The sequence below is a fragment of the Serinus canaria genome, chromosome 10 (assembly GCF_022539315.1).
Source record: "Serinus canaria isolate serCan28SL12 chromosome 10, serCan2020, whole genome shotgun sequence".
Classification (NCBI taxonomy): domain Eukaryota; kingdom Metazoa; phylum Chordata; class Aves; order Passeriformes; family Fringillidae; genus Serinus; species Serinus canaria.
In genome coordinates this window covers 16813898-16837475 of record NC_066324.1, presented here as the reverse complement: position 1 = coordinate 16837475, position 23578 = coordinate 16813898, and the positions used below count along the sequence as shown (strand labels likewise).

The window sequence follows — 23578 nt, the reverse complement described above, 5'->3', positions numbered from 1 at the left end:
AAGCTTTAGTAACAGCACTTATAACCAGGACAAGTAACCACCTTGAATGAGTTGAGTACAACATGGCCAAACTATACAGAAAACTTTATATTGAGATCTAGAATATCACATGCTATAGCAAAGGTCAACATTCTGGACAGGATCTTGCCCTCAAGACAACAGTACCATTAAGTTTATTCAAACCTGAAGACAGTTAAGTCTATTTAAAAACAAAAAACCCCAAACCTGGCATCCTATACATAGAAAAGTTTCTGAAACAAGAGATTTGAGATCCACTCTCTCTCACATAAATATACCAAACACCCAGAAACTAGAATCCTACAAGGAGTAGGCTTCTAATTAGGGTGAATTACCAAATCTTACCTTCTCCCCTTTTTCTTTTGAGACTTGTCTTTTTTCATTCATATCACATTTGTTACCCAAGATCATTCTTTCTACATCTGAAGAGGCATGCTGGAAGAAGAAAAAGTAATCTCTCAGGAACAAAGTGCATCATTGTTGAAAAGAAAGTTGTGTGTCAAACTCCTCCACAATGGACTATTTTATTTTAGAGAAATTATCTAATGTGAAGGCATTACTGAGAGAGGCTGACTCTTGAAACAAGCAATTAAAATATCAGAATAGGCTGGAATAAATACACCTCCATGGCATGTGTGCCATGAGCTCTGTGGCAGGTTGCACACATGCACAGGCATTTGGCTATTCTGCAAATGTAACAGTAGGCACTTTACTCCTCAGTAGTGCATGGCCACATATGCTGGCTACTGCAATGGAAGTGAGTAATTACTTGATTTTTATTTGTCCCAGGGAAATCATAAGATGGAATGAAGCACTTACCTCTTCTATGTTTCTTATCCAATTTTTTATGTTGTCAAAAGACTTTTCATTTGTGATGTCATACACCAGCATAATTCCCTAAATAAAATTTAAATAAAGTTAGGAAAATCTAGTTAGATGAGCTATTATAATTGGCTGACTTTTGATGTATGCTGTAGTTTTAATTACAGTCCCAAAAAAATTCAACACTGTATTACAGGTGAGTAAGTCTTTTCTCAAGGCACTATGCCATGGCTTGGAATTTACCCAAACTATTACTTTTAACATTTTTTGCCACTGTTAGAGGTCAAACACACACCTATACAAAGGTGGTGTGTTATTAGCCTAATTATTAGCCTACAGTCAGGGCAAGTTCAGAAATTCTACTACAGCAGCCACCAGAGCTCTCTGGTTAAAGTCACATTTAGATGCAGCAGCTTTAAGCAGTCCAGGCTATCAAACCTGCCAGTTCCAATCTGCTGGGGCCAGCAGAAACTGTCACCCCGGGGCTCTCCCAGGAGCTTTAGCTCCTTCCAGCAGCTCTGCACAGACACTGCCATGGTGAGCAAAGCATGGGAAACCACAGGGCCACTGCACTAAGGACAGACTGCAGGGTTCACCTCCATTTCCTAAGGCCTTTCCAATCACTCCTCATAGGACAAACAGAAGTCCTTGGCCATGGACTGGGGAGAAGACCAGCTCACTGCCAAAGCCTTTTTAAGCACTGCAGACTCTAAAACAATTATTATTTCTCCCTGTGCTCTTTAACAGTGGAGTTATTTGGACCCACAGCCTATGAATGTCACAGATCTGTTCATACAAAGCAGAAAGAACCTAAAACAGCAGCACAGGGAGCAGCCACCAAGTCAAAATTAAATATGTCCCAACATAAAATATCTCAAATCATAGAATTAAGATCCATTACAAGAGTTGTACCACAAGGGTGCAGGCTTTAAGCCAATTACTTGACTTCAAGTCACTCTCAGTGGAGGAAAACATAACAGTAGGTGTTGTAGGTGATTGCATTTCTAGCCCAGACTTTGCATTCTCTACTGGCTGAAGGAAAAGCAATTCCATGAAACACACTTTTAATATTAAAAGCCTCTCTGATTAAAGCATGGTAGCATATCTCATTAAAATCTGCAGAAATTTTTATTATTTTAAAAAAGACAATGGGGCTGGAAGTTTCATCACAAAAAATAGGCCTAGACTGAGTACCAGCACATTAAAAAAAGGAAAAACAAAGAGTAAACCCCCAACCAAACCACAAACTTCATTCCCCACATCTCAATCCACAATTATCCAGTCCTCCAGTGGAAGACTTACAGGACCCAACCTTAGGGGCAGCAAACCAGTTCCAGGAGCTGTGTTTAGGTTTGTTGAGGGGTGAGCACTCACCATGGCTCCTCTGTAGTAAGCTGTGGTGATTGTGCGGAATCTCTCCTGGCCTGCTGTGTCCCTACGAGTCAGTGAGAAAAGGGTTGGGTTTACACTCATGAGATGTCTTATTAAAGAGTAACAATGCACTGATACTTGTTCATTAGGAAAAACACACCTTTGGCTCTTTGCACAAGTTTCTTCAGCCCTCAGCAGTTTCCTCACTCCCAAGGTACCCTCCTTACATCAGCAGTTAGAGCAGCACCAGAAACGTGGCACAAAACCGTTCCAGTTTTCAAACTAGCAATAAAACTCAGCACTGCACAGCCTGTCCTCCAGTAATTAAAAATAAAAAGCTCTGAGGCATCCAAGCCCTGTCTTAAACACAAGTTCAAACACACAGCAATAAAATATTTTGGGCCAGTGCAGTGTCACAGCCAGTTTGCTGCTAAGGCCAGCCACTACAGCTCAGTGTGCTGGTGTTCTCTCCTGGGTGACCTGAGAGCAGCACCTGTCTGTGAGTGACCCAGCAGACCCAAGTGTTTGGATATATTATATATTTGGTGATTCCAGTCAGACCTCAGGAGAGCTGAACCCCAAAGGCCTGACAAAACCCAGCTTTTTACACCTATATTACAGACAGAACATTTTTATCAGCCACTTGTGGCACTGCACCTCCTTAGTCACAAGGAGTCTGGCTCAGGCTCAGTTTCTACTAAGCCACCATGCAAGGAATTATCACTCACCTGTGCCTTGGTGAGCACAACCAGGTATCAAAGTACCAGAGCAGATTACATTTTATTGGCTTGCATATTTTAGCTTACAGCTACTGAGTTAATATTTCTCCTCCACAGGGAAAAGCTAAAGGCACATTTAAGAGGACAGTTTTTGATAAACTAGGAAATTGCTGTAATGCTTGCATGTGAGCAGGCTATTTCCAGGGCTACTGAAGCAGAACCACTCCAAGGGCAAGCCAGGAGAAAGCACAAACCTTATGAAAAGTCAATTAATGAAAGGTATGAAACTTCTGGTTGAGCACAAAACCTTTTAAGTATTCTTTCTCAAAGTGAATTCACTGAAAACCTGAATTACTTTGGAATACTTACCATATTTGTAGCTTGATTTTCTTTCCATCTAATTCTATTGTTCTGATTTTAAAGTCGATTCCTGCCAGAGAAAGAGATACTCCTAAGTTTTGCAGTTAATGAAAAGGAAGTGTTCAGCTTCCTTTTGGCAATTTGGTAAGAGCAAACTTAGTCAAAAGAACCATTTTGAAGCTGCCATTTCTTCCACACACTTGAAGTGCTGAGAATGCACAAAGTTTTCAGCTGCATCCAACATGGCAAGGATAGATCATTCTGCACAATGAAAGCAGGCCAAACTCAGACTCAGTACTAGTTAGTCAAGATCATTAGAGGAAGACTTGATCTGCAGATCCTTCCATTTCACACCAATAAGGTCACTGAGTATTTCTCCTGACCAGTTCCTGCAGTTTAAGTCAATTCCTTCAGAGTCAGAAATCCATCCTGTGACGCCCTCAGTTCTTTTTCAAAGCCAGCATCTACTTTTGAAAACTGATGTTTGATGGAATCTAATCAGACATCACAGTAAATGGTAACAGAACACAGGAGTTACAAGACTCCAATTAAGATTTCCTAGAAAGCTCCAAAAAGCATCAAGAAAACACTTCTCTCCTTTTCGCCTTACACTTCCACATGGTACCCATCAGTTCTCAGATTGATTCTGAAAATAAATTTCAGATTTTAAGCCACAGATTTTTAAAAAATATTGAAAAAATTAGTTCAGAAGAGCTTAATAATGTCTTTTTAAAGTTTAGAGGGGTGAAATGGATTTCCAAACAGACTAGCCCCTTGATCCTAACTACTTTAACTTCTGGATCTCTAAATCTGTATTACAACACAGGTCAAACTGAGACTGCTCAAGCCTCACTACTACATGACTGCCAGATTTTTCAATCTTGTGACAGTATCCCCCAGATTAATTGCTTTGGAAACAAATGGCCCACTTTTTCTTCACTTCACCTTAAATAGCTACTTGATACTTAGTTGTAGTTGTAAAAGATGGGGGTAAATTAGAAGAAATTAAATAAACTTTCTTAAAATGTAATTTAATTTACAATTCTCAGAAGTATCTTAATTGGAAAAATGCTGTTTCCAGCTTTACGATTTAAAGAATTCATCCATCCACTAAACAGGAAGCTCTGGGAGTTTTTACTACACCACAGTAGAAAACTGAATATGAAATATCAACGTTCATTAGTCATTTGAATTCCATTCTTCTCACATGCAATACTACTATTTTAATATACTGAAAATAACAAGTTGGGGCCACTTAAGGTACCATGGATACATAGCTCAGCTCATTAGTTAGAATAAAGATTATGAGCAAAAATATCACATCAGCACTTAAACAGCACACAAAATTAATTGCATTAATTAAAATGCTATGATTACTAGTACAATTGTAATTTCACATGATTCACTGGTAGGAAAAAAAGATACTTTCATTAATTCACACTCTTCTAAAAATGACATGAGAATTATATGCACTTTCAAAAAATCCCCATCCTATGTAACTTAAGTTTGGCAAGTATTTCCATTTTACATAGCACAGGATATTGCCTCCCTTGCTGTAAAGATTTTTCTCCTAACTCAGTGCCATCAGCTGCTGAAATCACAGACAATTGTATTCAGGTCTGAAAACAAATAACCTTTGCCCTGAATAGATTTTGTTTTGGCCTCAAAGGTTATAAAGCACAAATATGGATTTCTCTGGAAAGAGCATTTTATCTCGGCAACAGCTAATTAAATCAATTCTAAAAGTTCATTTGTGTCTAGGCCTGAAGTTTTGGAAACAGCTATAAGGAAAACTAGATTCAGAAAGAGAATTCTGCCTGCACTGTGAGCTGCTGGAGCTGAGACAGCAGTGAGTGATCCTGCAGGGCTGGCTTTCTGAGAAGGACTCCTGACTGCAGCACAAGCTTCCCATGTGCACCAATCCAGCTCTTGCACAGACTGGTTTCTCGTGGTTACTCATTTCCCTTGCAGCACTGAAATTATTTATACAACCACTCCTTCTAAAAGTCAGGACCTGCACAAAAAAATCTTCTCAGAACTTAATATTTCCAGTATGAACTTCACCCAAATTCTCTAAGATTCATTTCAAAGCTAAAAGAATATAAAGGGAAAGGCTGTAAGTAACTCTGGAACTGGAACTTTTTGGAGGTTAAAATGAACTAAAAACTGATGCTTCTTTTGCTCTTTCACTTCAGTATGAGGAAGTGGTGAGCTACACACATTCAGAGCAAGCCTGGTGACATGTGCTGCCACTTCCGTCCCAAGTGCTCTTGCATGGCAGAGCACAAACCACGACCTGCTTAGAGCTACATCGAAATTACACCATGGAAAACACTCCAACAACCAGAGATTGCAACATAACTCCTGGCAGAAGATTTCTGGTGTTAATCCATTCTTCTTTTGCACAGTCATACACTGTACTGGGGTACAAAAGCTTGAAAAGTTACTTAGGCCAAATAAAGAGGAGTCAGTGAATTAAAGTTTGATTGCAAAGGATCACACAGCTTGCAGTTTTAAAATGCAACATGAAATGCTGCTCTTCCAGTAGGGAGAAAAAGCCCAGAAACATCTGGATGTCCATCTGAAGTTTCAGAAGCTTTTAGAAAACACAGATAAAGATTAATGCTTAAGAGTGCAGATGCTAACAGGATAATTCACTGCTAAAGTGGAGTTTTCACATGAAAGTCTGACACTAGCATGACAGTAAATATTGGACCAGAGCCATACAGAAGCTTTTGTTGCAGGAATCACAAACCTGCATTCTGCAAGGATAGAACCCAGAATGTGCAATCTGAACTGCAGATTAGTTAGGGCTGTAATTGCTTGCATTTCCCTTGCATCGTGGGGTAAAAGCAGCTGAGGGCTTATTGTTCTTCAAAATGCTTTCCAGATCTTTGCTAACTACAGGCCAGGGGTGCATCCTCTCTCCTCACTTTACTGAGGGTATTTGCTTCCATTGCTTTCAACAAAACTGTCTAGGAGCACACTGGGCACACTCAGTGGCACATGAAAGCTCTCACAGAAATCCCTGGCAGCTGTAGGCTGTCATGCCTGGTCAGTGACACACAGCCAAATGCCACAGGCCAGGGGGACTGGCCTCACCTGGCCTATCTGGCCTCTTCTGGTTTAAGCCAAGAAGTCCATCTGATATCCCAAAGCTCTTCTGCCACTCTCTCCTCCCCTACTCCACTTCCCAGCTGTTTCTTCTTATTCCAGCCCACCTGGGCAGATTTTACCCGTAATTAAGCTGCCATGCAATAATTTTAAAGAGACATAGTGAAATATTAGAAAGACCTCACAACACTACAATAGTATAAACCTAGGAGTGCCCAGCAGCACACAGGGAGCAGTTCCTTTTCCAGCTCGAGTACCAATGGTTTTCTATCATGGTAGAAACCTCAACAAACCAGCCTGACGCAATTCTTACAGGAATGGAAGGACAAACCGAGCAGGGAGGCTGAAAAAGTTCATTTTGTTACTTTAGTTTTTAAAACAGTAGCTCACTCTCAGGGCATCACTGTTACTCTTTTGTTCTCCCCTCACCCTGATTTTAACCCTGTAGCCATCAGAGCCAGTATCTCATGCTTTTCAAGCTACAGTATCTGTTCCAGCTAGGACTCCACTACTACTTTCCCCTACAGAGTACCACTGCCTGGACAGATTGTCTTGTTTGTTCTTTTCAACAAAATTGCTGCTGCAGAAAATGCTACAGCACAAAGAAAGCAAAGAAACCAAACCAAAGTATTCTGGTTGGAGCCAGTAAGCTGTTCCAACTGTACCAGAAAATAATGAAGGTAAAGGTTTCTTTAGGGGGACTTCAGTCTGCTCAGCAAAATGATTCTGGAAGGGTCCTGTTCCTGAATGTTTTCTTCGAGCAGTAAAATGCAGACACAAAATAAACTTATACAAATTAGTATAAAAAATGAAACTGAAACAAAAAATCCTACCACGAGCAGGCAAATATTAGAATTCTTAACCTTTATTACCCAATTCAGCAGTATTTTAAGTTAATTTCTCATATGGCTCAACACTAGTTTGCAGCAGCAGGACCTTATGTGTGCAGCTGTAGCAAGAAGTCAGACAGGAAACCAGCACCATTCAGGATGTAAATAAACATCAACTTCTTATAGCATACACTAGCCAGTATATCTACTCCAGCAGAATATTGCTCCATCTCTGACAAAACCATACTTAAAGTATTCAATGTACTAGCATTTTAATTTGTTTACCTTTTGGTTTTACTTAATATATAAGCCAAAGACATTTTAAGAAGTCAGTGAACACAAAAATTGGCAAAGACGCTGTGAAAACATGAATACCAGATTAGTCTGCTAGAAAAATCTTATTTTAGTCCCATCTATCAAAGAACATAAAAGATGCACCACAGTTTATTAAAACAAAAGGGAACTGTTTTGCATGACCTGCATATAATAAAAGCCTCACCCTCTTAAAGAAGCTGTCTTCCTATTTCACTAAATCTTACTTTACTCCTTTGAAGTAAGAATGAAAGAATGAAATGGAAATAAAACTTTTTTTTAAATGGGATTCCACAATAAACAGAACTTAGTGGCACTCACCACCACTGGACACAGACCACAATAAAAGGGATGGGGGAAGGAGTCAAGGTACAAATTCTCATTACCCTTCTGAGCAAGTCAGCATGAGAAAAATTGGAGTTTATGCATCAAATCTCAAGCTAGGTTTGATCCAGCTTCACAGCATTGGTCCTTTCTAGCCTATTTGGTTTATACATGAGGTCGTGGGGTTTTGATTTTTTTCAATGGGCTGAGCTGGGAAAAGAGAACTCCTTAGGAATTCTTTACTGCAGGATATCTAGGGGTCTTAAGATACACAAAAAGAAAGGAAAATGTTTTCTGCAGTCACTTGGCTTAAGTGAATCAAAAGCAACTTTGAACAAAGCAAGTAGATTTGTAATTTACCTTCCAAAAAAAAAAAAAAAAGGAAGTGAGAAGAGGCACACAACTGAAAATCAATATGCTTCACAGTCACTTTGTTGAATCCTGGGAGAGAATTACTCAGAAGATACTTCTCCCTCCAGACTGTGCATTTGTGGGCAGCCAGTGGCTGCAGCTGCAGAGAAGAGCTGGGAAGCAGCAGTGCTCCTCTGCTGCAGTGCTGCAGCCCTGCTCAGCCCTCCAAAGGAGAGCCCCAGCAGCAGCCCCTCAGCCCTGAGACACAGCAGCTCCTTCAGCATCATCTGCTGCCAGGGCACTTCCATCCCATCCAAGGGGCTGGGACCACTGGGGGCCCTGTCCCACAGCAGGGACCAGCACTGATCACACAGAGCTGGGTGAGGGCACAGCAGAACAGAGCACTGGGGCCCTGTCCCACACCTGTGACACACAGCAGGGACCAGCACTGATCACACAGAGCTGGGTGAGGGCACAGCAGAACAGAGCACTGGGGCCCTGTCCCACACCTGTGACACACAGCAGGGACCAGCACTGATCACACAGAGCTGGGTGAGGGCACAGCAGAACAGAGCACTGGGGCCCTGTCCCACACCTGTGCCACACCAGGTGACACACAGCAGGGACCAGCACTGATCACACACCAGAACAGAGCTCAGGAGTTTCATCACCTTCCATGGACAGATCAGTACTCCAGAAACTTTTTCTTTGCATATCTATCCAACAGCTAAGGGACATCAATTTGTTCCCACAGATTTTCCCCACAGAGATTTCTCCTTTTTTTGTTGTTCTCAGCAGGAGCTATTGCAGGGTTTGGATTAAATACACAATTATTTTTTAATGTGGTTTTCAAGAGAACATTTTCTTGTGCTACATCAGTGTACTGTCTCAATCTACAAAGGTAGATAAATGAAGCTTCAGAAAGTTGCTTTTAAATTAATCTTCCTAGAATAATTATAGTAAAAATTATAAAGTGACAAAATAGGAGTCAAGATCACAGTAAAAGGGAGGGTAGAGAACCCTTGCAACATACCAGTGTGTCATACAGCCTCATACAAAAGAACAAAGTCTAACCATTTTGAACTTGAACGTTTAGCTTTAGTCCCTAGTAACATCTGCAAAGAATTTTCAGATGATCTCAGCAATGTCTTGTATCAGTATGTAAATTAAAGAGGCAGTAGGTTTTTATTGCACCCATTCAAAAATACAGCAGACTAACATGAAACACCCCACCAGGGTAAAGGTCAACATTTTCTCAATAGTCGTAAACTGAATTATTTTTGAATTAAACACAAGTGCAACCACTTCCAGTTACTCTTTCACAACTTAAAGGGACAAAGCAAATTGCATTCTTTCTGGGCAGCCCACAAAAACCGACACCACACTGGTAACCCTGGGTGGGCTGAATAGGCTCCTTCAGGTTACCCCTACCAAGAACCCAAACCCCGTGTTCCACACGAGGCACAGACAAAGCAGGGTCTTGCACCTTGGAAGTTATTAATACAGAAAGTTTAGACACTGGCAAAAGAAATATATACAAATGGCTAAAGGAGGTAAGGCAATAAGGAATGGGGATGCCATGTGCATGTTTCCTGCTCCTGAGGTCTTGAGACTGATGAGCAAGATCAGCTCAGTGCCAGCCAGCTGCCACTTCCTGAAGCATGTGTCCCCTCAGCTATGGCACAACTGCCACCCTAAGCTTCCTTTCTTAATATAAGTCACTTTCTACTTAAAAGAGAACAAGGGATTCAGAATACAATTTCTAACCAACAGAATTAGACCAACATTTGAAACATCTATGTTTTTCACAGCTCAACAGGCCACAGTGTGATCTCACTACCACACCAAGATCTAAATCCAGTGTTCTTCAGCCACTTGCTCACACCAGTGCCCCTGTGAGCTCTGCCACCACAACTGTGCACTACAGTGCTTCAGTGTGGACACTGCAACATCCTGAACACCAAAGTTCTCTTCTCAGTGTTTTGAAGTCGATTTGCAGATTGCTTTGAGCAACCTTTGAAATGCATGATTTAAAACACCAAAAATACACAATATAAAATTCAAGACTACAAAACAACATAACACTAGAAACTTAATACTACTTGGCATGAGTGAAATTATCAACTGTCACAAGAACCCAACTTCAAAAGGGCTGAGTCTCTGCAGAATGTATTTTAGAGGTTGCAATCTAGATACCATGAAAGTGCACAGGAATTAACTTGTGGTCTACCTCTCATTCTATTTTGAATGTAAGATAAGCTACACTTGATGGTAGCTCAGTTTCATCTAAAACAATTTTTAAATAGATTAAAATTGTACTATTGATACAGACAGCAAAGTTTGTTTATTTTAAGGATTATTTATAGACTGCCTGTCTCTAAGAGGAATGCATTAACTTAGCTGCTTAGAGGACATATTCCTTTCAAACCAAGATGCAACTGGAGAGCAGCAAACATGAAAACTGACCAACAGACTTGAACTGGGGCTAGAGTTTCACAGCTGAAACCAGGTGTCACACCCAAATCCTTTCCTCCTTTGAGCTCACTCATCTCTGTGAGTTCCATAATTCAGCTTACCACCATCTGTAACAAGAGCTGATGGCACCACCTGAGAGCACAGGTACTCCAAGCCAGACCTCTCCTGTGAGTGGCAGAGCTCCTCAGCTGAAGCAGGCATCAAACTGAAGCCCTAGCTAGCAGAGAGCCAGAGGCAGCCCAGGCAGCTGGCCAGCAGCTCCAGAGTGGATCCTAGAGCACCTATCAGCCAGCCAGCTGCATGGCACTGCAGGAACTGCTCTGTGGGTCACACTCCAGCTAGGGCTGGGAATGCAGGAGAAATACTGCAGTGACCTGGAAATACTGCAGTGACCTCCCAGGGACACAATCCCACCCTCAATTTGGAGTGCAGCTGTGGGAGACTTGCACATCTCTCATCTGCTTTGGGGCTCTTCTTTCCCTCAGGTCTGCAGGATGTGCAGTGTGCAGCTTTCTTCAACGTGAAAAAAACCTGTGCTCTAATGGGTAAGAACACCAGATTTCCCCATCTAGAAGGTGGCTTATGAATAAAAAAATTTGATTCTTATTTCAGAAGTCCAGTGCTTAATACAAGATGACATTGATTGTGATTGATCCTTATCAAAAGAATCAATTAGTAAGTAAGAAAAAAAAAAAAGCATAAAAGATCCCTGACCCCAAAGGAGAACTCCCAAGAACAGGAAAAAAAAATATTCTGAATCTCCTGCCTGTAAATGATCTATGTTTGTAGGTGTAGAAAACATAGAAAATTATGTCTTGAACCAAAATAACTCTACTGAATATTGCTGTCAGGAAAAAGACAAAAAAATTACTTTGTCCAAAGTTAGCATCTTAAGAATCCAAAAGGTTGAAAAAATTGCTTATTAAAAAAGCCTCATGCAATCAACACTGCCTTGCCACCACAAGTTTTTATTATTCATAAACCAAGCTTCAGCTGTGACAACAACAACAGGCCAAAAAGATTAGGAATGGTTTTGTTCCCTAATTTTTGGTCCTGGTCCATCTATACATCTGGCAAGTGAGAAATGGAGATGCCACTTCTTTAAAAAACCTCTTAAAAAGTTTCAGAGCTCTACATGAACTGGTTAAATTTAGAGTGAGGAAATAAAGATTGGGGGGGGGGACAGGACATTGTTTGTTTAAAACAGAAGAGGTACTCCATGGAAAGTGAGCACACTGAGTGTCCCAGGATCCACAAAGCAAAGCAAGAACTGGCAAGTTCATGACTACTCACAGATAAGATGCCCTCACACAGTTCAAACAATGCACTTTGTACCTTCTAGTCCAGCCCTGCCTGCAGCTGGCACCACATAAAAACCCCACCAGCTGCAGATTTAACACAGGTATGGAAAACACCACAGGAATAGTTGGTATGGACAGGTGAGCACTGCTACAGCCCAACAAATTACACTGACAAACACTTCCTTGATAGGTTCAGGGATGCTACAAAAGCATCAGAGATAAAAACCAGCTAAATTGGATAATGTTAGAGCAGGTGTAAATTACACATGGCCAATGTAAAGAGAGACGTGATGAAATTTTTGGAAGTTTTATAGGAATACACAAACACTCTGCTCACTTCAGAGGGCACAGATGCTTACACTGGAAGAAAAAGTACAGAGAACAAAAAAAAAAAGTACATATCAACAATCACTAAGACAGCTCTTGACTTTAACTGACACACTGTCCAAAAGGATCCAAGAAGAGCAAAATGTCTCATCCAGCAAGAATTATCCTTGTTAAAATAAACAATCTAATCCTGGAATTTCAGTTAGAGTCTGAAATTCAGTTGTGTTAGAAGCAAGTGTAGAAAGTACCCAGTGAGGCAGCAAAATCAGGCCAAAAAGTCAAAGCAGAAGGTTTAAAGTTACTGAAGTTAGTGTTATAAATATATATATATTTATATATATAGTTACTGAAGTTAGTGTTATATAGTGTTATAGACAGCACTCTCAGCAGCCCCAAAACATCGTTTTCATCAGAGGCTTTTCTAAAGCCATGTTTTTACCTATGGGGATAAGTAAGCATGGGGTGGTTATGGTTTGTCATTTGCTGGTTTGTTTGGGAAGTTAAGGACATGAGAGAAGAAGGGCTGCTTTAACTTCTTACATGGATGACAAAATAGACCTTTTTCTGAAAGTTTTTTACTACCTATACTAAGAGGCACAGCCACCTAACTTATTAAGAAAGGTCATGCTTTTCTTTCTGGCACATAGCTGTTTTCTTCTACATCATGCAAGGTTCTTTTAATGAAATAATTTTAATTAATGCTTTAATTTCTTCATTTGCTTTTCCTGCTTTGCGTGTTCTAAGTACTCCTCTCTACATCACTTCTGCTAAGCCAGAAAAATTCTCCCAGGCAGTTAGTCTGTTTCTTTTTCCTCCCTTCCTTGCTTGGGTTGACACAGGTACTCCATCTTTAATCCCAGCAGAAGTCACACCATAGAGACAAGATATTTTGACACAGTAAAGGAAAGCTATTGCTCTCTGACAGGTGGAAGAAATGAGGATTTTGTTGGGAGGTGTGGAGGCAGGGGAAGCAGTGTATGTGTTCTCTGGCTAACAGACACTTCAGCTTTGCCCAATTTCTGATACTCAGTCTGGTTTTCCCAATCTCCAGATGTGGAGCCAGACTCCTACTAGTGACCAGCCTGCTTGACATGTTTTCTGATGTTGCCATACATATAAGAGGATGCCACTGACATTCAGCATCAGGGTTTTTTCTCTGGTGCCCAAAGCAGAAGTGTCTCTGTGATGGCATCAAAATGAACATCTTAAACTTGGTCAACTGTTGAAGAGAAGCCTTCTGACACATGCAGTACTTTACCTGTCTTCAACTACATACAATCTAATAAAGTGTCATAGCTCACATTTAACAGGAAAGTTTACTATTAACCACAAGATTAAACTGATATTAGATACAATTACTGGTCAAAAACCCTCTAAAGGTACTAAATTACAACCCACTGCAACCTCTGTTGGGACAGGAAGTTACTGACCTAAGTTTTGAGTTGCAAGTCTGGTAATTTAAAGCCTCTTGGTCAAGTTTTGAGTCCCAGAGTAAAAGAAAGATACAAAGCTTGAGAGAGGGTCCAAAGGAGGGCCACGAGGATGGTGAAGTGTCTGGAGGGGAAGTCTTATGGGGAACAGCTGAGGGCACTTGGTCTGTTCAGCCTGGAGCTGGACTCAAAGATCTTTCTGTGTTCATTCCAACTCAGGATATCCTGAGTCTGATTCTAACCCTGTACAAAAGCCTGACACAGTCCAGCTTTATTGATGCTACTATTAGTCCTAGTTTATCCACGTTAGAAAAGCATCAGAGCTATTTTATATATCTAGTCAGCCTGATGACCTGACACTTAAGCCACCATAACATCCAATTAAAGATAAAAAGCAATATAATATCCTTTGAAGTAAACCCACATAACTTCTACCACAAAACGTGAAATAAACCATCATTATAAACACTGCATGTATTATTCTTATTATTACTATGAATGTTAGTTAATTTCTGAAGTAAGACAGTCCAAGATGTATTTCTACTACAGAAGGACTAGGAAATCCACCCTAAAAAGTACATTAAAAATTCCCAAACAAAAGCTGTGTCTTCAATACCTCTCTCAAAGCCTATCCATCAACCAAGACATTTGTTCCTACCCTTATTCAAAGTTAGTCTGTGTTCCTAACTTTGCATTCAAACCAAGTCACAAAAGCAGCTCGAAACTGCCCTCCTGTCACTCAAATAACCAATAACACATAACCAAGACAGACCTCCATCTGCCAATTAGGAACAGGCATCAACACTCAGACATCTGTCACACTGTTTCAGAGTAAAACACGCAACACAAAAGCTGCAGCAGCATTTTTAATAAAAGCCAAATAATTTCTACTCCACTGTTGGCTTGTTGCAGAATACAGTAAGGTAATGCAACCTCACCAGCAGATGAAAATCAAAGTTAAGATGTCCTTTGCTACCAGCTAGGTGTTAGTATCAAATTTAAAGTTACAAGACACACAAACTTCAATGCTTTTAACCTGCAATACCTTCAGCTACAACTTCCTGTTCATCATCTGCTGACCACCCACCACTGATCTTGAAAACAGAATCGTTCTTCCACTTTGTATTTACCTCCACAAAACTGTTTTCTCTATTCCATGTAAACCCTGTCCTAAAGAGATACCCTAGTCCCAGATTCCACAAGCCTTGAACTCACACTTCCACCCTGTAGACTCATGTAGCAGTGCCACCTGAGTTTGAGTGAACTCACCTCAGTCACTCCAAAGTCCAGATGACAATCAGTTTGTAGTAATGACCATTAATAAAGTGCTCCTGACAATGCTTTCCTGATGCTTCCCTGCCCTCCCTTCCCTGCTCATCTATCATTGATGTGTTTTCTTCTACAGCTCCGACCATCTGGAGAAGCCCAAAAGAAACTAAGGAGAGAAAATGCTGCAGCTTAATGGGAGGGTGGGTAACAAAACCCCAAACCCTGAGAAAGCAACAATCACTCCTTGTCCATTATACAAGTAAGTAACCGTGAAGAAGAGTAGAAATATTCAGTGAGGCATGATTTGACCTGAATACACTAAAACAATTTCCATTACCCATTACAGACATGGAAATTTCACTGCAAAAGGGAAGCTGGTGATTTTGCTTGACAAAGGATTTTGATCGAAGTGTTCAAAGGTCAGCACACACGTGCTTGCCTGCCAGAGTAGTGTCCTATTTTGGAAGATGTAGACTAAGGAAAAGTTACTTCTGTAAAATCAACAAATGGTTTCAACTCTCAGATACAGTACTATCTTGTGAGCAACTTCCTGCCAAATGCTGATATCATCCTGGATTAAAAAAATAAATACGACAAATTTTGTTTCTGTCAGCAAGCCTTTGTACTAAATCAGAAATGCTATCAGCTACAAAGATTCGACTTTACTCTCATAGAAACCAGTTGATACAAAAATGCTGAAAGAAATGCAGAAAATAAACATTATTTCAAATGATAAATGAAATCCAGTTTTACCAGACAGCACTACTTGAACAGCAAGTAAAGATACTTAGAAACTACTAAATTAATGCTTCTGATTCTTGAGTATCACACTGAAACTACTAGCAAAATGCACATGAGATATTCCAAGATAAGTTTGGCATTAGGAGTTGTTAAGTATGAAAATGAGCTGACTCAACTGCATTTTACTTTCCATGTAATGTGCAAAAGCAGAAGTTTCCACCCAGAAAGCAAACTAAACAACACAACCTTGCATAACACACTCCCATTGTAAAAAAAGTTTTATCCCATGTTCACAGTGAAAAGCTGATCCTCACTAGAGACCACAGCAGCTTTATGCCTTGCCAGCACTTTCAGAAATTCTAACAGAGCTACAGAGTCCTGTATAAAAACCAAAAGCTGCTGAAGGACAAGGACCTGTCGTGTCTAAAGTTGCTTACAGCCAATCTATGCTTTCCAGAGTGAAAATACATTACTTTGAATAATCCAAAGGTCACTGGTTCACTTCTCATAGTGGGTAGCAAAGTCTGCTGAAGGTATTAGCTATGCCAGGTAGTGAAGACAAAGACATGAAGGTTCTTGCACCAACAGTCACCCAAAAACATAACAGAAGTCTGATGAATTATAAATACATATTGACTGCACTTTTATCACACTTCTTATGCAACTGTTGGCCACAGGACACCAGGCTGGGAGTCCCTGCTGTCTGAACCAGTCCTATGTTGAGTATGATTATGAGCATGACCAAAGTCTCGAGGAGAAAAGTCAAAGGAGCATTTCCTAACCTCCAAGCACTCTACATGGATGTTGCAGCCTTACAGGCATGTTTTGCATGACAGCAAAACAGAAGGGGATCTGTGAAGTATAACATGAATATACCATGCACAAAGACAAAGAAACTATAGTTCATTACTGACTTATTTCTAGAATATGAGCATTGAGGAGAAGTAAAGCAATTATTCTATAATAAAACAGCATTCCCATCTCTCCCTCCTACTTTATTTTTTTCCTTTTGGAAAGTGTTTCCATTGTTTTGGTAACTGGAGTGCTGTAGTTTAACCCTGGTTAAACTACTAAAGCACAATAGCAGTGGGAAATTATAAGGAAGTTATCTGGTACTTGGATATGATGTGGGCCCTTTCATCATGGCAACAGAGTGTTTTAACTTCTGGACCTAAAATCTAAGAAAAAAGTTTAAACTGGCAAAAATTTAACCCCACCATAATTTAAAAAAAAATAAAATCTAAATGACTCATCTCACAAACAGCATGTAAGAACATAAGATTAAACAATAAAATTTGTCAACACATCTCAAATATAAGCCTTCTTAGACTTCTACAGTAAAACCAAGTCTGATCTTGTTAGGAGAGACATACCAGAGGAGAACTGAGGGCACATAACATCACAAATCACTGTTAACTGAACACACATCCTAAGTACCATCCTACTGCAGGATCCACTTCATGGAGAACATACAAACAGCCTGGCAGCTCAAACTCCAGGAAAACTCTGTGTATTTAATGAGAAATGCTCATCTGGGCATCTTAAAACTTAAAGTGGCAGGGCAGCCTGTTTGGGAGAAGCACAGCATCCCTGCACCTCCCTCCACAGCACGGTCAACTGTGACTTATCAGTCATGGAAAAAAAAGCAGAATTGTTAAAAATGGAATTCCCCCAAGCTCATCAGATAGAGCAGTGATGACTGTAAAATCAACTAGTACTGAGAAGAGAGAAAGGGCACAGGAGCACATCTTCAAGAACAGATTACAGCCACATGACAGACCTACAAGTAACACACACAAGCCGCAACAAAGCCTGAAAAAACTCCAAGTATTTTTATTCAAGCATAGGTCAGCACTTTTATGAACAGTTTCACTATTTCCTGCGTTGTCAACTTTCTTGCTTGGAGGTACTTTGCTAAAAAATAAAAGGGGACTAGAGCTATAAGAAGGAATATGTAACTGTAGAATCACAACTATTACCTATGGAATTAAAAGTGGGCCTCAGTTATTAAAAAGTTTCTTCAAGCTGACTTGTTTTGAAAACAAGGCCCTTGCACAAACAAATAAAAAGGAAGGAAATGAGAGCAAATCCTATATTTACTGCATAAGGTAAGAAAAAACAACTGCATATTCACAGTCCTCAAGACTTCAAAGTGAATCAGTGAGGAAAAAAAAAAATCTATCAAGGGCTGAGCAGTTCAAGAAACATCAAGAAAATGGTTGGAAGACAGACACACCCATTTGTGTTAGCTATCTCTTTAGAAGTATAAAGAGGCACCACACTACCAAAGTAGGCTATTTTTTAAATTATACTGCATTTATTAATGTTTATTAAGCCTTTTATTCTACCACTGGTACAGAATAATACCTCTTAAGGTAAAATGCTACTCAGGCCTTAATCAGCTGGTGTTACTGATCCAGCATTTTGAAAATGGTTGCAGAGAGAAATGTGCCAGAAAAATGCAGAAAAACTGTTATAAAAGCATTAAAAATGATGCCACACCTAATTTAGTCAATCACATGTGCCTAAATAAAGATTGTTTCTTCCTTGTGCACCAAGTTCTGCATAATAAAATGACTGAAAAGGACAGGGCATTAAGGCAACATGAAACAAGTTACACACTATTTCACCTTATCTTTAAAGCAATTTCTTTTCAAAAGAGTCTACTAATTCGCTTAGTGTTATTTTTTTTAAAGTCAGCATTAGTTTTGCCCTCCTAAATACTAGTAACCTACACTGCACTTTTCCCCTTCATCCCCAAAACAGTGTACTTCACTTTAAAAGTGACCTCGGCTACAAGTAGCTGAACTTAAATCTCATGTCATGCTACACTGTAGTTCCACTTCTGTCTCAGTGAAGGCCTTGAAAATTTTGCTTATGTTTATTTCAGCAGAGTATTTTGAAACTGACGAATCTTACAAAAATATAAGTCACAACCACCTGTTTTGATATATCACACTTCACTGCCATTAAAAAACGTTAGGGAAACTTAAAAACAAAGCCGTTTTCACAACCAAATTTAGGACAAAACTCAACATTTGGCGAGGAGGTTCCTCCACCTAGTCGCTAAGGGGCTTCTATAGCTGAATGCGACTACTCCAAACCTCCAAACCGTGAGTACACATATGCATTCTGAGTGTGGAGGGAAGAACTGAGAGCCGAACCACCTGCCCAGAGCGTTCAGTCACTGACACCACGGAGTTCGGCACGAGCCTCAGGCAGCTCCAGCAACCCTTCACCGCTTTCTGAACGTTTGCACCTAAACACGAGACCCCCCAAACCGGAGAGCCCAAAGAGCCGCGGTTCGGCCCGAGGCCGGCAGCGCTGCGGGCTCGGCGACGGCTCCCACCGGCCCGGCCGGGGGTTTGCGGGCTCCCACCGGCCCGGCCGGGGGTTTGCGGGCTCCCACCGGCCCGGCCGGGGGTTTGCGGGCTCCCACCGGCCCGGCCGGGGGCTGCGGGCTCCGCGCACGGCACCCCAGCGGCGGCAGCAGCACGGCCCGGCCCGGCCCAGCCCAACTGTTGCTGCGGCGGGCACGGCAAGCGCCGGGGCCGCTGCAGGAGCGGATCGCACCCTGCGGGCCCCGCCAGGGCCGCGGCACCTTCCCCCGCCGGACAATCCCTCCCGAGCGCTGCGGCGCTGGGCTAGCGCTGCCCCCGGTCCTGCACGGGGCCCGGCACGGCCCGACCGCGGCCCCGACACGGGCGGTGCCGCCGGCCCTTCCCTCCCTCCTTCCCCGCTCGGCCCCGGGCAGGACCCCTCTCCCGCCGGGATGGCGGCGCCCGGCCGCGGGCGCGGCCCCTCACCGATGGTGGAGATGAAGGTGGTGTTGAAGGCGTCCTCGCTGAAGCGGAAGAGCAGGCAGGTCTTGCCCACGCCCGAGTCCCCGATCAGCAGCAGCTTGAACAGATAGTCGTAAGTCTTCGCCATCTTCGCCTGGGCTCGGCTCGCCGCCGCAGCAGGAGGGGGCGAACGCGGGACGGAAGGAGGGCGGGACTCCGGCGGGAGGGAGGGGAGGGGAAGGAAGGGAAGCAGGGCCAGGCCGAGGGAGGGAGGGAGGCGGTGCCGCGGGCGCGTCACGGCCGGAACAGCCGGGCCCGACGGGGGCTGTGGTCCGCGGGCCGAGCGCTCACCCAGGGCGGCTCGGGGCGATCCCACGGGGCTCAGTTCTCGCTAGAACCCAGCAGGAGTTGTAAGCAGGGTCGTGTAGCTATGTGTTAAGGTAAATAATGGCATAATTCCCTCACGTCACCAATGAGTGAGTCTAGCGTGTGACCTCAGAAGTTTACATGTTGCCCTGGGCAGGTTAACTCCGAAAGAAACTTGTGCGCACAGCACAAATATTCTTTTCATGCTGTCTCACGGAACACTACAAACGGGGGTATTCTACAACAAGAGAGCTACTCTAGAACATCCCCCATCTTTTTTCCTATCTTTTTTCCACTAATAATCTCTTGGTGTGAGGCAGCCTCATTATGTATTCATTATAGTGTGTTCCCCACAGGATGTCACTAGGCACTATAAAAATAAATAGCTTTACTGAAACACTTGAAAATGACAACAAGGACTTACTGCTTTAATTTAATCTAAAAATTGTAGCCTTCAGACAAGCTATAAACAGAACTCTCTAACACTATAAATCACTAGAACAGTTCTCAGTTCCCTCTTAGCAAAATTAGGAAAAAGATTTCCCCAAATAATTCATCAAAGTTTCTATTAGTTATAACCCAGCCTATTGTAAGTGGTCCTTTCTCACTTTTGGGCTGTTTTTTTTTTTTCCTTGTATATGTGTTAACTTGGCAAATATTTATGCTGAGCTCTATAGAGAATCAAACAAAAGTACTTTTGAATATTAAAGCTCTCTCATACATGGTTAGCCTCCTGCAAGCACACAAAAAATCACCTCATGACATTGAACAACAATTTGATGGGGTGAAATAGGACCAAGCTAGTCTAATGCATTTGTGCACTGAGGAATCACCCCAAACAAATACCTTCAGCCATTACAATCCTTGAAAAAGCAAAAGGTATTCTGCTCCTAGTTATAAATTATCCAAATTTTCCCCGTTAAGGGTCTCAGTTTGGTGGCAGTCCCAGCCAATATGTTTGTGGTAGCAAATAATGAAAAATCCATTGACAGATGTGATGTAAAACTCTGTACAAGGTGAATTCAGCAAGAGCTTGTCATGAATGCTAATCTAATTCCCAGTTAATTGGATCAAAATCTAATTTTATTTATATACATTTATGTGCTTCATCATAATTCAAGTGGGAAAAAAACCCCTTATTTATAATAATTGTTTGATTGAGACCTCTGAAAGATCAGGATATCATCTGATAAAGGAGAATGAAACTTGCAAATCAAGGATGGGGGGAATTGCCAATTTTTTTTTTTTTTTTTAACACACCTGAGGACCTCTGCCTAGTTCAGACCAGAATTTGGAAACATGGCTGCTTGGAACATTTTTATACTGTATAATTAACAGTCGGGCTGTTTAAATGTTAAAATGAGTTGTCACACTACTTATTACAATAATTGAGTTTCTAAATTATAATGGCAACCTGGCACCAAAGCAGTCCAACCAAATTGGTTAATTACTTCAGTCTAACATGAATAATCGGATTATAGGAAACTGCAAATGAAAATGTCTCTGAAATATTTTCCTGTAGCTGTACTTTCAGAGACATGAGTTGCTGTGTACTGTAATTATGGCCATGCTGAAGATGACTACACAAACACATTTCAGCACTGAAGAGAAAATTTGGGGGTTAATATTCACTCTTGAATTTTATGGAACACGGAGGCTTTCATATGTCTCTGGAGCAATATGTTTGTGATCACCATCTGTTACTCAAGAGTATTTTTATAGAAAAATAATGCAAATTACTTCCCTCTTCAATTACACTGGTGCTTTGCTATGGTGCGTTCTGTTCTGATTTGGAAAAGTGCCAGTTTGCCACATTCAAGGGACAGATGTTTGCTTAACCATGAACTTTAAAAACAAGATATAAAAATTAAGTTGCAAATCTTATTTTCTAGAATATGAAAAAATCCTGTAATTGTTCAATTGTATACTTTGTAATAGGTTAGTAAAACTTTGAGATTGTCAAAGCTGTTAAGGTTCAATAACCACACCTCTATGATACCTGTGCCATGAGAACACTTTGGAACTCAGTCTTTGTTATTGCACCAAATTGGAAAAATTAACATTTGGTTTGTATTGCATTACAGCCAAATAGATCAACAATTCCTTTCTTTTCTGGCATGGGAGAACCTCTGAGGGGAACACTGCACTTGTGGGAAATAGAACAGATTTGAAACTGAGGTTTATCTTTTGTCACTATGTAAAAGCAGATGGGACTATAACAGTTTGATTCTGTTTTGTACATTTCAAAAAAGCAGAATTTAAAAATCCTTTACAATCCCTAAATTGTACCATTTTGCCTGAATAGAATCACAGAATCATTAAGGTTTGAAAAGAGCTCTGAGATCATAGAGTCCAATCCTTGACCAAATACCACCTTGTCAACTAAGCCAGAGCACAAAGTACCATCTCCAGTCCTTTTCTGAACAATTCCAGGGATAATGACCCTGTCACCTCCCTGGGCAGCCCATTCCAACATCTAATCACTGTTTCTGTGAAGAAATTCTTCCCAATGTCCAACCTAAACCTGCCCTGGAGCAGCTTGAGGCCATGCCCTCTCAGCCTGTCACTTGTTCCCTGGAAGAAGAACCTGATCCCCACCTGACTACGCCCTCCTTTCAGTAGTGCTAAGTTCACCCCTGGGCCTCCTTTTCTCCAGGCTAAACACCCCCAGCTCCCTGACCTGTTCCTCATCACACCTGTGTTCCAGACCCTTCCCAGCTCTGTTGTCCTGCTTTGGACTCACTCCAGCACTTCCATGTGTCTCCTGAATTGAGGAGCCCACTGGATGTGCCCCCCACTGTGGGGGTCCCAGTCACTGGTCTTTCTGGGTCTGCATTGAAGGCATTTGAGACAGTAATTCGTGTTCAGACTCAGGTGTTTATTACTTCTTATCAGTAAAACAGTCTCACTACTTTGAGTTCAGCAGCTTTTTATTAGAAGGCACAAAATGGCCAACAATCTCTGGGTACAAGGTCTTTTAACACTAAACTATCCAATTAAGAGCTGACACCTGGATTATTTTCCCTTTTAACCCAATAACTGATCCCAAAGAGCCCTCAATGCAGACTTTTCTGCCCAATTACAAAATGCCGCCCAATTACAAAATGCCACCCAAACCCAAGAAGAAGGAAGAAGCAGCATGAAGAAGAAACCCAGGACAACACCCTGTGCCCTCCATCTTGCTTCCATTCACAACATACTAAAAATCCCAAAACCTCAATTTCTCACCAAGTGACACACCTACACTGCTTTCTATAATCTATTTCACACTTTTGTGGATTCCAGTCTATCTTGAAGTCTGGGAAACTTTCTTCATGAATGAGGATCAAAGTCAGTGCTGCCCTGGGGGTCAGGGCACCCTGGAGCAGACAGAGAAATATTCCCTGTGCCCTGGGTTTCCACCACCCCAGCACATGACCATGGTCACTGCCCTGGTCCTGGTGGACACACCATTGCTGGTACAGCCCAGTGCCATTGGCCTTTTTGGCCACCTGGGCTCATATTGAGCCACTGTCACCAGGCACTCCAGGTTATTTTCTGCTGGGCAGATTTCCAGCCCCTCTGCCCCAGCCTGTAGTGCTGCAGGGGGTTGTTGTGACCTGGGGAAAGGACCCAGCCCTTGGCCTTGCTGAACCTCATACAGCTGGTCTTGGCACCCAGATCCAG

At 41.7% G+C, this 23578-nt stretch overlaps 1 protein-coding gene across 2 annotated transcripts in view; it reads right to left on the bottom strand.

Moving 5' to 3' along the window:
• RAB8B (RAB8B, member RAS oncogene family) overlaps positions 1 to 19774 on the bottom strand; it is a 29327-nt gene extending 9553 nt beyond the window's left edge. For both annotated transcript variants that reach the window (XR_003944881.2, XM_030228361.2), the window contains exons 1-5: positions 19571 to 19774; positions 3300 to 3360; positions 2215 to 2275; positions 838 to 915; positions 364 to 453 (exon numbers count right to left, since the gene is read on the bottom strand). Coding sequence is in view for 1 of the 2 variants with exons in the window: in XM_030228361.2 (XP_030084221.1) it covers positions 364 to 453; positions 838 to 915; positions 2215 to 2275; positions 3300 to 3360; positions 19571 to 19694 (414 nt within the window). In the remaining variant the exon portion in view is untranslated. The remainder of the gene's footprint in view (positions 1 to 363; positions 454 to 837; positions 916 to 2214; positions 2276 to 3299; positions 3361 to 19570) is intronic.
• Positions 19775 to 23578: the final 3804 nt, after the last annotated feature.